This window comes from Notolepis coatsorum, assembly GCF_963971535.1.
Source record: "Notolepis coatsorum genome assembly, chromosome: 13".
Classification (NCBI taxonomy): domain Eukaryota; kingdom Metazoa; phylum Chordata; class Actinopteri; order Aulopiformes; family Paralepididae; genus Notolepis; species Notolepis coatsorum.
The window spans coordinates 81,799,913-81,819,130 of NC_140177.1; the positions used below are offsets into that span (position 1 = coordinate 81,799,913).

At 42.6% G+C, this 19,218-nt stretch overlaps 1 protein-coding gene across 4 annotated transcripts in view; it reads left to right on the forward strand.

Annotated features, from left to right (window-relative positions):
* The window catches only part of col15a1b (collagen, type XV, alpha 1b), a 164,319-nt gene that overhangs the window by 105,149 nt on the left and 39,952 nt on the right, over positions 1 to 19,218 (forward strand). For 3 of the 4 annotated variants that reach the window (XM_084327947.1, XM_084327949.1, XM_084327948.1), the window contains exons 8-18: positions 47 to 164; positions 1,576 to 1,616; positions 4,073 to 4,255; positions 4,558 to 4,584; positions 5,329 to 5,391; positions 9,075 to 9,152; positions 9,792 to 9,854; positions 14,892 to 15,032; positions 15,897 to 16,064; positions 18,586 to 18,630; positions 18,976 to 19,011. In XM_084327947.1, coding sequence (XP_084184073.1) covers positions 47 to 164; positions 1,576 to 1,616; positions 4,073 to 4,255; positions 4,558 to 4,584; positions 5,329 to 5,391; positions 9,075 to 9,152; positions 9,792 to 9,854; positions 14,892 to 15,032; positions 15,897 to 16,064; positions 18,586 to 18,630; positions 18,976 to 19,011 — 963 coding nt within the window. The remainder of the gene's footprint in view (positions 1 to 46; positions 165 to 1,575; positions 1,617 to 4,072; positions 4,256 to 4,557; positions 4,585 to 5,328; positions 5,392 to 9,074; positions 9,153 to 9,791; positions 9,855 to 14,891; positions 15,033 to 15,896; positions 16,065 to 18,585; positions 18,631 to 18,975; positions 19,012 to 19,218) is intronic. The other variant, XM_084327950.1, reaches the window with a different exon arrangement.

Consider the following 19,218-nt stretch of genomic DNA (forward strand, 5'->3'; position numbering starts at 1 on the left):
TGTGTGTGTGTGTGTGTGTGTGTGTGTGTGTGTATTTCCCTCTCAGGCCGAGGACGTTACCCCTGTCAGAACCCCGCCCACTGAGGCTCCAGAGGTGGAGCTTGAGCTTGAGTATTCTGGTCACCTGACCCCCACAGAGCCCAATGAGGAGATGCTGCTCAGAGGTGAGAGGGAACAACATTACCGTATTGGCCCGGATATAAGACTTTTTTATAAAGTAGGTGTATATTTACATATTTGCATATTTACATACTGTAATATGTATATTATATTACATATTGTCCTGTTTACATGAGATAAAAATTAGGGATGTCCCGATCCGATCACGTGATGGGGATTGGGGGCCGATCACATGATTTTCAGAAGATGGGGATCGTAAAAATCTTTTTTTTACTTTTTTTTTTTAATTCAACAAACATGACCATTGTCTTAATTCAACAAACATGACCACGTCTTAAACTCATACTGACTACTGAGGCCTTAGTTTTGGTTTTAAATTGCATATCATCATTCATTTATTTATTGTCACACAGAGCAGAAGAATTTTGCCAAAACAAACGCATTTCCTTTGATTTAATTATACATCAAATGATTTATGTCAAGGATGAGGGACATCCACTACTTGCAGAACTTGCAGTCACCTGATTTTTACAGACAATGGCGCCATTGCTCTCATGAAGCAGCAGGTTGGAGGCGGAGTTTTTAGATTACTCCGGTTGCAATGCCTCGCTTGAATGAAGTTAACTTTTCACCTGGATAACGTCAACTTTCAGGGTGAATGTAATGTGAGAAATTGGGATAATTTTTTTTTATATATATATATTTTTTTATCGGATCGGGAAAGATCGGTATCGGTAGATACTCAAAATCACATGATCGGGATCGGATCGGGAGCAAAAAAATGTGATCGGGACATCCCTAATAAAAATACAAAAAATATTAAAAAGAATCTTGAGTTATTTGAATAAAATAAAAATAATTTCACTCCACCAGTTGTGGGTCCTTTTAGGGCCTTTTATCATGGGGCACCTTTTATGTGATGATGATAGTAAACAATTTTTTTTTTTTGAAAAATCATGATAAGCTACATTGTCTACAGGAAACCCCCCATTCTAACTGTTCCTTGCTGCTGTGAGCCATTGTTGCTGAGCACTGAGCCATTATCTCTATGCAGTTATTTAGTGGCAAAATTGTAGACCAAGGCTAGCTGCATCTGTGTACATTGTGTACAAAGTTATATACAAAGTTATGTACAAAGTTATGACTTTTCAACCTTTATTATATATTATAGTGCCACCATCTGGCTAATTGGTATGATATTTCTATCATGTACTATGTTGTAACTGGGTGACAGATCGACTGACCAACAGACCAACTAACAGACCAACTAACAGACAGATCCACCGACTGACCGACGGACAGACTTATCTGCAAATGTATCCATGCTTGGTTGCAGCTAAAAGACCACCAGACATGGAGCAGTGGCTGTAGCATTATATACAATAGGAGGAATATGGATCTGAAATATTATTTGCTTATTTGCTGTGATTATTTATCTATCATTTCTGCATGCAGGCCCCCACCAGACAGAGGAACCAGGGGAGCGGTCAGGATATGTAAGTTGTTATGGCTCCTTAGCCTCAACTGTCTGTCACCCTTTCTACCTTTCCTCTCCCCTTTCCTTTTATTGCATCCTCTGTCCTCGTCTCCCTATTCTCACATGACTGATATTTAACTGCATCACCTCCACCATTATATAATCATAATGTACAACTATAATGTATAGAATGCACCTTGTTCCTCTACCTCATGTTTTATAATGTACAACACACCTTGTGCCTCTAGCTCTTTTGAAGTGAGACTTCTATCAAATAGGCACAATGTGTAAAGATGTATCAATGAGAAAATACATGAACTAAACTAAAAGTGTTTAGTTGACAGATTTGACTTTAAAGAGCATTTGATAACACACGCCAAGTCCTGAATAAGCTTTGGTCCAAAATCTCTAATCTCCATTTCAAAGGGATTTGATTGAATTAAGTTCTACTGCATTAGCTTATCACATTGAGTGTGCATTGCCCTGCATTCTGATCATCAATGTGTTTATTTATGCTGCAAATGTATCCATGGTAGGATTTTCAACGTTGTACATGTTGTAACGTTCCACTGCTGCTCCTCCTCTCAGAGGATTTGGTTGGTAAAATAATACAGTACTTATACAGGGGTGTAAAATAATACAGTACTTATACAGGGGTGTCAAATAATACAGTACTTATACAGGTGTGTCAAATAATACAGTACTTATACAGGTGTGTCAAATAATACAGTACTTATACAGGGGTATCAAATAATACAGTACTTATACAGGTGTGTCAAATAATACAGTACTTATACAGGTGTTACGATTGGGGGTGCTGTGAGGGTGAGAACGCAATTTGCAGACAGGGAAGAGAGGAGCCAGAGACGGCAGGATACGTGGAAATATATACAGACTTTACTCGGACGACGAAACAATACAAAACACTGAAGGACACGGGAAAACAAAGATGAAAGAAAACGGAATACATAAACTACTTACAAGACACAAGGAACGGAGAGGCACGGCGGGCAAGGAACTAGGAGGAGTGAGGGTAGCAAGGAGGGTACAGGAGACAATGACGCCACGAGGAGGAGATGACAAATCCACACTTAAATACACAGACTAATTGTAACAAGCAACACCTGGTAGAAGCCAGGCAACAACCTAGAATGCAAAATCAAAACACACTATGAATAACCTAACCTAGACACAGAAGACATAATCACACATAACAACCAGACAGGGAGACGACATCAAACACAGACAGGGATGGCCCAAGATAACAAATAATTTGAAATTAATTCTATTACTTTGAACCAAAGCAAGATGGCTGCCTGCACCATCAGGCTAGTCTGGCCACTAGAGGGAGGTAGGGAACCAATGTCAGGAGGTAGGGGACCAATGTCAGGAGGGAGGAAATGTCCACTGTCATTCTCATACTGGGCCGGGCCTGGGGACGTTACATACAGGGGTGTAAAAAGTACCCAGAAATTATACTTAAGTGAAAGTATGGGTACCGTCTCAAAATCATACTCAAGTAAAAGTCAGAGTATCTGGCTAAAAACACACTTGAGTAAAAGTAAAAAAGTTTCTACTTTTAAATGTACGTAAGTACTAAAAAGTAAAAGTAAAAACGTTTTTTTATTCCGGGGCAATGAAATGTTCCGTTTCGTCCTCTTCATCACTCGTACTATCGTTTGTGGCCATCATCTGTAGCTTGTCACTCTGACTGTCTATTCTTCTGATAGCAGGTGTTTAATCAAAGATCCCCACTTTCTAGTCTTGCACAAGGACCAATCAGCATGGGTATGGATGGGCGGGTTAATTTTCCATTGATGGGGATTTGATTGGCTGTTTTTGAATAAAGTGTGGCCGCAGGATTAATACCGTTAACGTTAGTTCGGCCAGAGAAACAAATATACTAATTAAAATGGTTGGACCTGCGAGATTTGTACTTTGTAGGTCTGCATTTGAAATGTAAGGCATAAAAAGTATGTTTTTATTCCTCTGAAATGTAATTGAATAAATGTACAAGTATACAAACCTAATAATATTTGAGTAAAGTACAAATTCCCAAAAACAGTACTTAAGTATTGTAACGAAGTACAATTACTCAAGTACTTTACACCCCTGATATATACATATAGTAGCAGAGTGGGAGGGACTCCTGCAATGGCTACAAGTCACCCTTTGGGACAAATAAAGTGTAATGAAGTGGTATATTCATATTCTCAGGCCTACTCCTAATTGTTTTTCTTTGGAATATTATTTGGCCGTTGAACATAAAGTTCAACTCAAAGTTGACCGAGATCATTTGAAGTCTACCTTCTCTGAATTACACAGCACACTATGATATTCATTATTTAGTCTTCTGCAGACCGGTGTGTGCAGGACGACTGATGATTTCTGCCATTTGATCATCAGCCAAAAACTTAAGAGCATCATCTGTTGTGAACTGTGACCCATTCACTCCTGTCCACTACATTCACTCAGGCTCAAACCACAAGCCAGGGCCAGAAAGGGGAGCACGGGGACCCAGGACCTGAGGGCTCTCCTGGCTCTCCAGGTCAACCAGGAACCTCTGCTCGAGGACGGTCTCAGCCAGGCCCCAGGGGGCCAAATGGCCCAACCGGACCCCCAGGCCCCACTGGACAGCCAGGGAAAGATGGACAACAGGTGTGTGTGTGTGATCAGTTTATGGACATAGTAAAGTATTGGTAACAGTTGGGTGAGAGTGAGACAGACACCTATAGACACAGACAGACAGACGGACGGACGGACAGACAGACAGACAGACAGACAGACAGACAGACAGACAGACAGACAGACAGACAGACAGACAGACAGACAGACAGACAGACAGACAGACAGACAGACAGACAGACAGACAGATTTAGGTTTTCTATGTAAAGATTTCTTTTAGTTATATTGTTCCATTCTTTACCAATTTGTAAAACCTCCTCCATCTCTTTTCTTAGGGAAGCAAGGGTGAAAATGGTGAACTAGTAAGTAATTTATCAGTTTTTTTCTTCCATCATTCCTTTACTCCCCCCTTCTCTCCCGCCCTAGGTTTATATCCACCTCTGTCCCTCCCTAGGTCTCTATCTCTCTCCCTCCCCATGTCTCTATCCACCTCTTTCCCCCTAGCTCTATATCCATCTCTCTCCTTCCCTAGCTCTCTATCCATCTATCTCCCTCCCCAGATATCTCCCCATGTCTCTGTCTCTCTCCCTCCATCTCTATCCCTCCCTCACTGACAATTGTTACATAGACATGTTACATAAACTAATTATAGTCCAATCTATCTATCTATCTATCTATCTATCTATCTATCTATCTATCTATCTATCTATCTATCTATCTATCTATCTATCTATCTATCTATCTATCTATCTATCTATCTATCTATCTATCTATCTATCTATCTATCTATCTATCTATCTATCTATCTATCTATCTATCTATCTATCTATCTATCTATCTATCTATCTATCTCTCTCTCTCTCTCTCTATCTATCTATCTATCTATCTATCTATCTATCTATCTATCTATCTATCTATCTATCTATCTATCTATCTATCTATCTCTGTCTGTCTGTCTGTCTGTCTGTCTGTCTGTCTGTCTGTCTGTCTGTGTCTCTCTCTCTCTCTCTCTCTCTCTCTCTCTCTCTCTCTCTCTCTCTCTCTCTCTCTCTCTCTCTCTCTCTCTGTCTTTCTCCTTTTCCTCTTGTTTTCTCTGTCTGTCCCAGGGTGAGAAGGGAGCAGAGGGTATCCCAGGCTTGGGCGGAGATGTAGGATCTAAAGGAGAAAAGGTACTGAACAGCAGAGAAACTTAACAAAGATTTAGAACTTCAAATACTTAAATGACCCCCAGCATCTTCAAGGACTTCAAAGACATTGACCTAAAACCCTGCCTCTTTTCTTGATCCTCCAATCACAACTTTTTGAACGTACGGTTATGTATATAACCATAGTTATATGAGCATAGTGACGCTCAGCGTCATAGTGGCAATACTCTTCACTTCAGTACTTGCACTGAATAAATTATCACATGTACCTTTACCTACCATCATCTGTCTGGCCACACCCCCATCCGCTACCTACATAAGCAGGGGTGTGGCCATACCATCATCTCCTTCCCAATCTTTCACCACAAGGCAAGAGGGGGGTCCTCAGTGAGTCCTGACGCTGAGCGTCACTATGCTCATATAACTATGGTTATATACATAACCATACGTTATATATCGCATAGCTCTGCTCAGCGTCATAGTGGCAACACAGGAGCTGAGCAGAGCTGAGCTCTACAAATGAACCCGCTGAGGCCCCCCACAACCATCAGAACCGGGGAGGACCAGAGCCCCACCGAACCCCCCTAGCGGAGGACGGGAGGGAGTCGGATCCGACTGCGCGAAGAGGAGTTTCAGCAACTCAACACACATGGTGAGCAGACCGTGGGGCGTGCCCACGACTACACAAACGCACAACCCGCATGCCACTAGGGAATGAACGGAAAGGAACAAACCCCCGTTACCACCCCCAATATCACAGGGTCAAAGCAAAGCCCCAACCCCGTGGCAAGGCCGTAGCAGCGGAGCGCGAAGGAGGACCCAGACCCAAAAAGGGACTGGACCCCCCCTGGAAAAAGGGGGCCTGGAGAGGCCAACGACGCCACAGCATCGAGACCTCACTAGGCGGTCACTAGTGACACCGCCCCCCACATCGCCAGCGTATTCGGACAGGGCCCATCCAAGAGCAGGCCCTTCCCCCCTATAGCACGCCACCTAGCTCACTGAACCTGGTATACTCAGGCAGTCACCCATCTAAGCACAACCCAGGCCTGAACCTATACTGCTTCCGGAATCGAACGAGAACGGGCGTGTCCAGGTTGGCATGGCTGTAAACTCGAAGCACTCAAGAGGCTACACCTACAGCGGGAGCAGGCAGCGCACCGGGGAGACGACCCCCAGAAGAGGTCGATCCCTCAATCCAGGCAACAGGCACTTGACCTAAGCCTGGAGCACTGCGGACTAGACAGGCGCCAAAAGGGTCTGCTGAAACAGCACCCCGGCGGAAGGGGCGTATACTGGTATTGTTGTGCACCATGTCACAGCCTCCACAAAAAGCCCCTGACTCTCTAGACATGAAACGTGCGGGGGCACACTCAACCGGCCTAACCCGAGAGTTGACTCCGCTACCAACACACCAGGGAACCAACCACCCCCTTGGTTCAAACATGAGGTGGTTGTTCCTATAACCCCTCAAGAAAAAACTCCAAAACACAACTGCGGGTATTCACTGGCTATACCGCAGTACAAGTGTTTCAGTTTTCAAAAAGGGGTTAGCCCAGGCCTACGGGTCGACGAAATAAATTCGGACCGGGCCCGGCGGACCGGGACGTACACAGGGATGCCAGAGGAGTTCCATAAAAAACCACCTCAACAGCCCCCTCCCAGCCATGCTTACGCAGGAGAAGAGAGGGGCGAAAAGAATGGAGAAGGACCAGGCCCCCTTAGCGCAGCGCAAGGTACAACACAACATGGACCAAGCAACAGTGAGGGGTAATACGTAGTAACACAACCACGAACATCTCCATAACGTCAAACCCTGCAACACCCGGGCCGCTCCAGCCGCCTGGGCGTGCAGGACTTGTTGTTGGTCGTCCAGCACCGTACCGCCCGTCATCATCCCGGACATAAAACGCGCTAGCTGCGTGATGTTGGATGTCGCAGCTAGGGTTTGAGTTCCGGCGATGAACGACTGGTCACTCCAGTTGGCCAACTGCCTAGCCGATTTCCCTTGGGGAACCGGCTTACGCAACGGCTCCCACACCACCTCAGGACAAAGGAGAGACGCCATCGGTCTATCAAGGATCCTCTTGTTTATTGTTTCCCGCTGGTCTACAAGGTTCCATGATTTTTCACTGATCCATGGCTTCTTATTCTTCCGTGGTCTACCCAGGATTGCTTCAGCAACTTCTGTGTAGGCTTTCTCCAGAACCTGAGAGTCACGCTCCACCTCTTCGTTGTCTTCTATTCCTCGCCCTTCATCTTCCAGCACCTGAAACCTGTTTCTCAGGTTGATGGTAAAAGACTTCAGGATGGCTTCATCTTTCAGCTTTGTTGTGTTGTACTTGACTCTGGTGCTTTTCTTTTCCTTCTGCTTCGTCTTCAGTCTTAACTTGACCGTTGTGCACACGAGGTAGTGGTCGCTTCCAATGTCTGCAGATCTGCATACTCTTGTGTCTTTCACTGAGTTCCTGAATCGTTTGTTAATTAGCACATGGTCTATCTGGTTCTTGGTCTTCCCGCCCGGAGATACCCACGTGGCCTTGTGTATATTCTTATGTGGGAATAGTGTTCCAGTAATGACTAGCTCGTTCATGTCAGACATTTCACACAGTCTTTCTCCGTTGTCGTTACGCTTTCCGATCCCGTGCTTGCCCATCACTCTTTCGTAGCCCTGGTTTTCATCTCCCACTTTGGCGTTCATATCCCCAGTGATGATCAGCATGTCGTGTATGTTCCTGCTGTCTAGGACGTCTTGCAGTCTCCTGTAGAACAAATTTTTTACTTGATCCTCTGCATCTTCTGTGGGTGCATAGATGTGGACAACTGTGAGCTTGATGTGTTGGGGATGGTACCTAGCTTGAATGATCCTTTCACTGACTGGTGTCCAGTCTATCAGTGCTCTCAAGCTGATTTTTTAGACATCACTATGCCCACCCCTTGTCTGTGGTTGTCATCATCTCTTCCTGAGTATATTATGGATTCTCCGGTTGCAAGCTCCACTTTTCCTTGCCCCGTCCAGTGTGTTTCGCTGATTCCTATGATGTCGATTCCTCTGGTTGTCATCTCTCTTGCTACTATGGCAATATTGCTGCTCCTGTACAGTGTTCGTACGTTCCAATTCCCAATTTTCATGGTTTCCTTCGGATGCACTAGTGGCCTATTCGGCCCAAAGGCGTCCTTGCGGCTTTGGCCCTTGGGTGTCATGGTGTCTCTCCTGTTACAAGAAGGACTGGCTATGGCGTCTCGAAGATTGTGTGAATTTGCTCTGTTTCTGGTTTCTGTAATAAAGTTTTTTTTCCGGGAGCGGGTTATCAGCCCTCAGCCCAACCCCCAACCTGGAGGACCAGTTGGATCACTCTTCGTCTGGTCTCTCTCCGTTGACCTGTTCGGCTTGGGTGACCGTGCTAGGAGTACAAGACTCCTGCCGACATAGCTCTAGGGGTCATTGAGACGCACAAACTGCCCCACCGCGTTAAGGTGGTGATCCGTTGGAGCAGGATATATAACAACAACAAATGAAGGGAAGCAACAGTTGTGATTGGAGGATCCTGGTGCCAGTGTATGCAAGGTTGGGTGCTACACAGTGGTGGTGAAGGAGGCAATTTCCACCCTACATTGTGGGGGGCACTTTTAGTGTCTAGCGCTATATAAATGTAATGATCATTCATTCCCTTCCTCTTCCTCCACCTCCTTTTTCTTCCCTGTAGGGGGACCATGGTAGTGGTTTACCAGGAGCACCTGGCCCTCCAGGGCCTCCAGGCCCCCCCAGACCACGCAGCGTCCCAGTGAGTATGTTCACAGCATCTGGAGGGGAGGCTCTCTTGTCTTCCTGGATCATTTTGTACAGAATGGTACCGCTAAAGATACAATTATTATGACAGTCTGGCAACATTTCTAGTCAGGTTCATGTTGGCGAGATATCCACTTCCATCGGGTACTTTCACTTGAGGCATTCTGTATTGCCATGTGAACTAATGTGGTCACCTCAAGGTATCAAAGTATTTAAAAATGTATATAAAATTTGTTAGCAGTAGCTACTAATACTGCACACACCAAAAGGCATTTCACATGAATTCAATGGGTGTACAATGATTCAGCCAGCAATTACCGGTAATATAAACCATATAATTAAGATAGAGCCTAGCCCTGTAAGATATGGTAACATTTTCTTTGTGTGAATCTGCTGGTGTGTGTGTGTGTGTGTGTGTGTGTGTGTGTGTGTGTGTGTGTGTGTGTGTGTGTGTGTGTGTGTGTGTGTGTGTGTGTGTGTGTGTGTGTGTGTGTGTGTGTGTGTGTGTGTGTGTGTGTGTGTGTGTGTGTGTGTGTGTGTGTGTGTGTGTGTGTGTGTGTGTGTGTGTGTGTGTGTGTGTCTGTGTGTGTGTCTGTGTGTGTGTCTGTCTGTCTGTCTGTCTTGTCTTCTGCAGTATGGAGCAGATGCTCTGGGCTCTGGTTTTGAAGACTTGGACAGTGACACAGAGCTCATCGGGGTAAGAGGTTTAGATAGATGGTATTCTGGCAGCCTACTTATATGATCTTTATATTCATAGTACTGTATTTGAATGCAGACATCTTGATCGCAGGTGATTGTATTCATATAGCAGGTGATTATCATTAAGGGGGGCACTTCACCAAAAATGTATTTAGCACATAATCTCAAACACATCCTAAATCTAATCAGTTGTGCACACATTAATTTAGTTTGAGAGAAAATTAGTTTGAATATGGCCACCAGTGATGTCATCGGTGACATTGAATCGCTGTGTTTCAATGTCCACAAAATTATGTAAATAAAAAAAATAGCAATACCTTGTCTTATAGGGTATGCTACCATATCATGTCATTGAGCTGTAATAAACACGACACAAAGATTCAATGTCCCCGATGACATCACTGGTGGCCATATTCAAATAAATTTACCGTTAACACTTTGATCGCCATGGGTTAAATTCATAATTTACCATCCCTAGCCAGCTCTATTTGTCTATGGAGAAGTTCGCCTTCTTTGCAGGGCTATAACTTTTTAAATTCTATTGCTAGATTGCCATTATTATGGCCCATTCAATGTCCTATATCCATTGTTCAGGGTGTAGCAACGATATACTTTTTCATTCACATATTCATACTAAAATATGGTCTAAAGCAGTGTATCTCAACTGGTGGGTCGCGACCCAAAATTGGGTCGCGGGTCATTTTGATTGGGTCGCGGATGTGTGTGTTAAAAAAAACAAACAAAAAACACGTTTCTTTAAAAGTATTTTTTTTCTTTTTTTTTTATAACTTTTTTTTTGCTACCTATCTTTGTGGAAGTGGCTTAAGACAAAGCAGAGGAACAGATTGGACATTGAGCATGACCTCAGAGTTGCTTTGTCTACTATCACCCCAGACTTTGAGACTCTTGTCAGGAGCAAACAACATCCCCAGTTATCCCATTAGTTCCCTGGGATGTTAAGCTAAGAAGTCTGCTAAGAAGGACATATTATTATTTATTATTATTATTATTATTATTATTATTATTATTATTATTATTATTATTATTATTATTATTATTATTATTATTATTATTATTATTATTATTATTATTATTTTATTTCATTGTGTTTTAGCCCTAGTTGCACTTTTGTTGCAACCCCAGTTATCCCATTAGTTCCCCCAAACTTAGGTCTGTTATGTTAAGCGAAGAAATCTGCTAAGAAGCATAATTAATTATTTATTATTATTTTATTTCATTGGGTTTTTAGCCCTAGTTGCACTTTTGTTGCACTTTGAGTTTATTTCATGTTTTTAACAATGCATGAAAGATTGTGTATTACTGCAAAAAAAAATTAAAATCATAGTGGTTAAGAAATTTGGGTCGCGACTTAATGACTAAGGAAAATGTTGGGTCCCGAGGCTAGACCAGTTGAGAACCACTGGTCTAAAGTATAAGTACGTTTTCTGCAGCTTTCTCCAGAACTTGATTTATAGCTCCAAATGCATTATATTGATGATGAAATACAGTTTGATAGCAATCGGCGCGAGATAAAAAATTTCAACTGGACGTGGTTCTAGAAGTTACTACGTATCATCTGATATTGACCGGATGGGCGAGGGGGCGTTTATAATTCCGTGGGCAACATTATACCATTCGTCTAGTGTGGGTCATATGGTCATCAGAGCAGTTTATATGGAATACGTTAGAAAATAACGCTGGATCTTACCGTATGATCCTCACGCCGTTGGACGATCAGCGTGGAGTAGACCGTTTTCGATTATGGGATGTTGATCCTGATGAACCATTTCCAGGTTGTATAATACTATATACGTCCAAATAACTTTGTTTATTGAGTTAGGGCGAGCGATTGATCATCCAGTGTGTTGAGATGGAGTCCGGCTACCGATCGCGAGTGCCCGGACGACATATGGATGAGCACTTCCTGTTTGGCGCGCCCCTCCCTCTTGGCCGATCTGCCGATCGGCCACCAGATGGCGCTCTCGAACCGTTAGACAGTTGAGTGGAGCTCACCAGTACATCTCATGGCTCCGGAGGAGAAATATGATTTCGATCACAGATTTTTGAATTATTGATATCAAAGACGAGTTACGGCGTCTTCGGCAGAATGAGCATGGCTAGGAATGACGTCTAAACACGTCATCGGCGATTAAAGTGTTAAGAGCAGTGTTAATTTAGTTGTTAATTTAGTCAACAAAAATGATGACTAAATATGGTTGTCAACGAAGCTTTTTCCCCTGACGACAACGAGATGTGACGTCGCGGTAGATCATGTGACACTAACGTGACTAAATGATTCATGCAATGTCGTTGACAAAAATCAACGACACAAAATGTAGTTTACAAAATAAAATCGTTCCGAAATCTCTCGTCATTTTAAGACGAGACAAAATAATTATAACTTAACATAATTCATGTTATTATTATTGCAGCATTTCCATTTCCTATGTGTGCAGCGCAAGCACTTTGATTAATTTCCTCACCCGCATTATTTGTTCTTCTTAGCCAGCATTCTAGATAGCAGTAACTGCACACGGCATGGGTTTCATGCCCACTCTTCCCCAAAACAAAACCCCAAGAGGGTGCGCAACTCCACCTTGATTGATTGATTGATTGATTGAAAACTTTAATTAACAGTTTGCAGAATGGGTACAGTACAGTACAGCTCAATACACACAATTGTTAAGGGGATGCAGACCAAAGACTTTTGTCTTGTTTACATCAGGGTCCCCCATTTTCAATTCATAATGTCAGCATCAATAATAACACAGTGTAGCGCCGAAGAATAGGAGTCAGAGCCGGGGTGTCGAAAGACAACGCTAAACTCGTTTGCCGACAGGAAAGTAACAAACGTAATTGTCCGTGCGGAACCCTTATCCCCAACACATAGTTCCGTGAGTGAATTATGTTGATCCACCACAATATAACACTGTATCATAAATCGATCAATAGAGACCGTAGTAGATCCCCAATTATCATATCATGAGATATCATTGGAAAGCCACACTCATTGGCTACAACCCTGTGCAAAGATTCTCGAGATTGCCAAATGATTGACGGAGCTAGAGCCCCGGGAGTCGGGGGTGGTAATGTGTACTTTTGCGTACTTTGGGGCACGTGACGCCTCACATATCGGCATGTAACTCGAGAACCGCTGAACGGATTTTGTCACCTGAAAGGGCAATCGATAGGCAACAAATAGGGCTTTAATTCTATCTATATATTGTATTAAAATAAATGCACACCCGAGCCACTAGAGGTCGGCAAAGTGGCATCACGAATCGTCCTCATGAGGGCCCACATGTGGGCCCTTGGATGTTAAGAGATTAATGTTTCTTTTTTTTTCTTTTTTTCGCCAAGAGTAAAGACCATACCCCTATCAAAACAGTAGTCAAAGTGTATATTTTCATTTTTACCGATGTTTTATATGATTTATCGGAAATACGAATTTATCGAAAAAATGCTAATTATATCTCTTTTATCGTAAAACCGCAAGGAAATTACTAAATCCAGATTCAACCCTGCCATTGGAAAGAGGAGCCTTAGATGTATGATTTGGCCATAATAAGGTCAAGTTCAAGGTCAAATATGAATTCATAATTAAAATCGATTATCATTTATTACTGTATCTACAAATCCTTCTGTTTAATCATCTTCTTTTTATTCATTTGCTTAGATTTTTTTTACACTTGATCTCAATAAGGTGGTGAATGAGCTCAGTGAGCGAAATCTCTTACCCCGCAGATTTAACATGGTGTTATTCACCGTCAAAGATGCAAAAATAAATCATAATTTATATTCTCCTTTTCTTCATTACAATTTACTGAAGCCTAGTAACAGACACAATATTTCTGACACTGGAAATACCTACCCCCAGGTCCCTAGATGTTCCTAGATACCAAGAACATGCTAATTAGGCGACATTTCTGAAAATAGGGCTACCACTTAACAGGTTAAATAGCTTACATTAGTCTATCCAACTAGCACTAACGTTAGCTTTTTTTGTTTAGAAAAAGCTCACCCCAACTTATGAGGCTGTAACTGAGTGGCGAGACTAAACAAAAAAGACTAAATTGAAATTAAACAAAAAAGACTAAAACTAAAATGCTCAGACCTGTAGTTGACTAAAACTTGACTAAATGAAAAATAGATAAAGGTGACTAAATATGATAAAAACTAAAAAGAGCATTTGAGACATGACTAAGACTAAAACTAAAATAAAAAAATAGCTGACGAAATGAACACTGGTTAAGAGTTTTTGTGTGTGTGTGAGATTATGTGCAAAATAAATCAGCATTTATTTTGGTGAAGCGCTCCTTTACTTGACAACCGTGGCCAATGAGCTGTGGTACTGTGCCATATTTCAATGTATGTCATTAGAATACTGTGACTAATGATAGAGACATAGTAGACAGGAAATTCTATTTTTAAGCCATTTGGTGCAGGTCTGATCTTCATAAGTCTGAAGTAAAAATCTGGTTCCAAGTCTTCTATTTGTTTACAGATCCAATATAGTATGAGATATGTGTCATAAAGATAGAAAATAAAGAAAATCCTATTTGTGCCACACTGTTAAATTTACCATTAGGTAGATTATTGGGGGCAACAGTGGTTCAGGAGGTAGAGTGGTCGTCTGGTAATCGGAAGGTTCCCAGTTCGATTCCAGCTCCTCCCAGCAGTATCTCAAAGTGTCTTTGAGCAAGACACTTAACCCCTAACTGCTCCCAATGAGCAGGTTGGCACCTTGCATGGTTGCCTCTGCCATCGGTTTGTGTGGATGTGTGAGTAAATGGGTGAAGGCCAAAAAACTGGAACACTTCATATCCACTAGATAGTGCTGTTTCTCCTCATGTCTGATCAGACCTGAATCTCATTCCCCCCCACCTCCCACCCTCTCTCTCCCCTCTCCTCTCATTACCTTGTTTCCCTCCCACTATCATCCCCTCTTCCCCCCCCCTCTCTTACCCCTTGCTCTTACTCCCTCACCCCCCCTCCTTTGTCTCCTCTTCTCTATTTCTCTCTCTCCCTCCTCTAGGGTTCTCCTGGTCTTCCAGGCCCTCCTGGACCTCCTGGACCCCCAGGCGCCAGTGTGTCACCACTTGGAGAGCGTGCTGGACACCCTGGTATCCCTGGCAGAGACGGCGTGGATGGACCGCCTGGGAAACCTGGAATAGCAGTAAGTCGTCTGCCTATAGTATAGTTTCACATAATGAAGATGCTATGTGTAACATTAGCTGTGATAACACATTTCAATGGATGTCTCTGTTACAAACAACGTTCTTGTGTTCGTATTTGGTGCAATCTTTGGAGTTCTTAGTTCTATTCCCCACACAATCTACAGGTAAGACAGAACATCCTTCTGGTAGACTGGTAAGTTCTGCATCAATCGTGGCAGGGGACAAATGACAATGGAAAGCATATAGAACTACAGGCTATAGAACTTTGCACTGATGGTTGCTGACACACGTGATTTCTCAAAAGCATCTGGGCACATTGTCCATCTGTTCTCCATTGTGATTCAATCTGGGGAAGGATGGTTTCATAGTTGGCTTGCTTCTGGGAAACACAGTTCAGTTCCATTGCTCGCTCACTCTGAATCCTGTCAGTCCAACTGAACCGCCAGTAACGTGTCATACAGGTGTCCTACTGTAGGAGAATGTCTCTGATGCATTCTTGCTCTCACTTCCTCTCCTTTTTATTTTTCTTCTCTTTGTATGTATTTTTTGGCCGGTCTGTTTTGTCACTGACCATTCTATCCTCTCTCCTCCCTCCCAACAACTTCATTGTTGTTCTCTCTCCCTCTCCCCCCCCCCCCCCTCCTCTCTCTCTCTCTCTCTCTCTCTCTCTCTCTCTCTCTCTCTCTCTCTCTCTCTCTCTCTCTCTCTCTCTCTCTCCCCCACCATTTTTTGAATCTCTCCTTTACCTCCCTCCATCTTTGAATATCTCCTTCCTCTCACTGTCTCTCTTTCTCCTTCTTCCCCATCTCCCCTCTCTCCCTCTCTCCTGTCTTCTCACTCCATCTATCCCACCTCTCTTACAGATGTTTGACGATTGGTTTAGTGGTTCTGGGTCTGGGTCTGGGTCTGGGTCTGGTGGCTCTGGGCTCGGTTCACAGCTCACCTCAGAACCAGGTTCTGGATTCAGTCCTGATTTGAGTACTGATTTCATTCCCTGGTCTTGCTCTGGGTCCGGTTCAGATTTGGGCGAGGTATTACTCTGGTTCTTTTCAGAACCAGCTGGGGTTAAAAGGCAGAAATACAGTCAATGGCATCAAGTATTGAGGCGGTGAGGTGAGGTTAATCTTTTTTGACTGCTGCTGACTCATCTACTGTAGGTTGCAATAGGGATTAAAGGACAATACCACTCCGTTTAATAATTCATATATATCATTTGTATTGTCTGGACAGTCTGGTTTTATATCTGGAACACAGTTTAAACTTTTAGTACCCTTGTTTCTTACTTTGAGACCGATAGTTGTTCTCAAAGACTGATTCAACTGTCACAAACCATAAGAAAAATCTATACAAATTCTTAAAATGAGCAATATCTCAAATTTCTTGGCGTCTTTATTGGCGTCCATGTTAAACCATGCTCACACAATGACAACTGCAAAAAAAAAATTACTTTACCTCACTGACCCTTTACCTCTGCCACTGAGTGAACACTCTCTCCAACCATATTGTTCTACATAATGCCTGGCTGGTAATGGCTGCTGATATAATGCTGCTGACTGAATTGCAGTTGTTTTGAGTTACCATACATGTGTTAGGCCAGTCATTAACCTACATGGCTGGCTAAACATTTATGAGAATGTGTATGTTCTTGTGTGCGTGCGTGTGTGTGTGTGTGTGTGTGTGTGTGTGTGTGTGTGTGTGTGTGTGTGTGTGTGTGTGTGTGTGTGTGTGTGTGTGTGTGTGTGTGTGTGTGTGTGTGTGTGTGTGTGTGTGTGTGTGTGTGTGTGTGTGTGTGTGTGTGTGTGTGTGTGTGTGTGTGTGTGTGTGTGTGTGTGTGTGTGTGTGTGTGTGTGTGTGTGTGTGTGTGTGTGTGTGTGTGTGTACCTACACCAATGCTTCCTCCAGCCTACACTCTGAACGTTTGGCCCTGTTATTTTGTCAAACGTCTGTCTCGTTGACAATGTCTCCCAATCTGTAGTCAATTAAGCATAATATTAATATGAATATTATATATATATATATATATATATATATATATATATATATATATATATATATATATATATATATATATATATATATTATAGAAGTTGTATTTTGAGAAGCATTGTCATAAGAAACAGAAGATAAGCTCCCATTACTTTCATATAGTTCCATAAGGGTTGATTAACCACAAGATTTCAGTTACAGCAAACAAACAAATAAGCAACACTACATTTGAAATTTTAATTCCTTGAATAATTCAAAGATTCCTTTGAATTACATTATGCACAAAGTTGCAAACCTTGTCCCAAATGTTCTCGATTGGGGCACGTGACACACTTTTGATGACAAAAAGAAAATCTTGTGTTTCGCAAAACCCTAACTCGGGAGAGAATCTGCCTTTTATACAACCATTTCTAGCATCTTCTTTTGCCTTTGACTGTATTGTCAGGATACTGTATGGTTCAGCTTCTACTAATGATATGGTGCAGGGCAGTGCATTGCTCTGACGCAGCTGAGCTCAACTTGCTGGCTGTGCCTGTTGAAATGTTCTATGATTCCTATATACTAGACCGTGATACAGGAACAACTTTCTGAGGCAATGCAGATGAGCAAATGTAACAAGGAGCACACACCCAGCAAGCTGCAGGGTTTGTAAGAATAGAGTACATCATGTGAAGACTGCACACATCTTTCCTGCAATAAAATATTTATTGGACTGTTCCCACCAACATGCTTCCGCCTTTACCTCCATGAAGGTAAAACATGTTGGTGGTAAGTGGTAACATAGTCCAATAAAACCTTTAATTGCTTGATAGAAGTGTGTGGTCTCTTAAATAGTTTACTCTGTAACAATATTATGACAAACAGTATTTTGTAGGGACCGACACCACCAGTAGCGGTACTGGTGTCAGATAGCAAGCTGATACCAGGCTAAAAAAAGGATATCAGTATCCAGATAATCTTCCCAGCACTAAGTTTCCAAGAGCAAGGTGTAACATGTTAGAAATCAAAGCAAAACCATTTGATATTCTGCAGTTTTGAGACATAGAAAGACGCTTGATGCATCTGATGGAGGGATGACTTTTCAACCACAAGTTCAACTGGTTTCGGTGCAGTATTTTACCATTAGTCCTATATGAATTATATGTTTATCATAGTCTGCTATGTTATCAACATTGATTCTATCCCAATCTTCAATTCCCTCATTCCTGCTGAAAACAACGTTGCCCGTCTACATTGCCTGAAAAAGTTGCCACTTGTGTGATTGGTAGGCCTACTGGAATGTTTTGGAATGTATTTCTGATTGGCCTGTGCTGCTGTTGCCCCCGTGGAAATGACTGCTACTACTGGCTGGCTGAATGCAATGTGGACATTCCTTTTCCATTCCTCTTCATCTTCACAAAGTGACGTTGTCTCTTTATGTCTGTGTCTGTCTGTCTGTCTGTCTGTCTGTCTGTGTGTCTGTCTGTGTGTCTGTCTGTCTGTCTGTCTGTCTGTCTGTCTGTCTGTCTGTCTGTCTGTCTGTCTGTCTGTCTGTCTGTCTGTCTGTCTGTCTGTCTGTCTGTCCAGGGTGCCCCAGGGAGAGATGGGATTGTCGGAGCTGTTGGGCTGAAGGTATGATGGATACAGGTTCATTAAATGTTTTACTTTTATTCAAGCTACATGAATACAAGTATGATACTGTTTTATACGTTGTTACGCAGATACAATGTTGTTATTGTCAGTCTAACAGGGAGAAAGCAGAACCCAGCACAGAGATGCTCCACTGTAGAATAATTAATCTCTTTCTCTCTCTCTCTCTCTCTCTCTCTCTCTCTCTCTCTCTCTCTCTCTCTCTCTCTCTCTCTCTCTCTCTCTCTCTCTCTCTCTCTCTCTCTCTCTCTCTCTCTCTCTCTCTCTCTCTCTCTCTCTCTCTCTCTCTCTCTCTCTCTCTCTCTCTCTCTCTCTCTCTCTGTACAGGGTGAAGAAGGACAACCCGGCCTACAGGGACCACAGGTAATTGCACTATTATAAAGATGAATTGCTTGCCTGTTCATTATTACATTGTTGATATTGTTAGTTTAATACACCCTTTAGGTTTCTTAATACACCATTTATGTTTCTTAATACATCCTTTAGGTTTCTTAATATATCCTTTAGGTTTCTTAATATATCCTTTAGGTTTCTTAATATATCATTTAGGTTTCTTAATACATCCTTTAG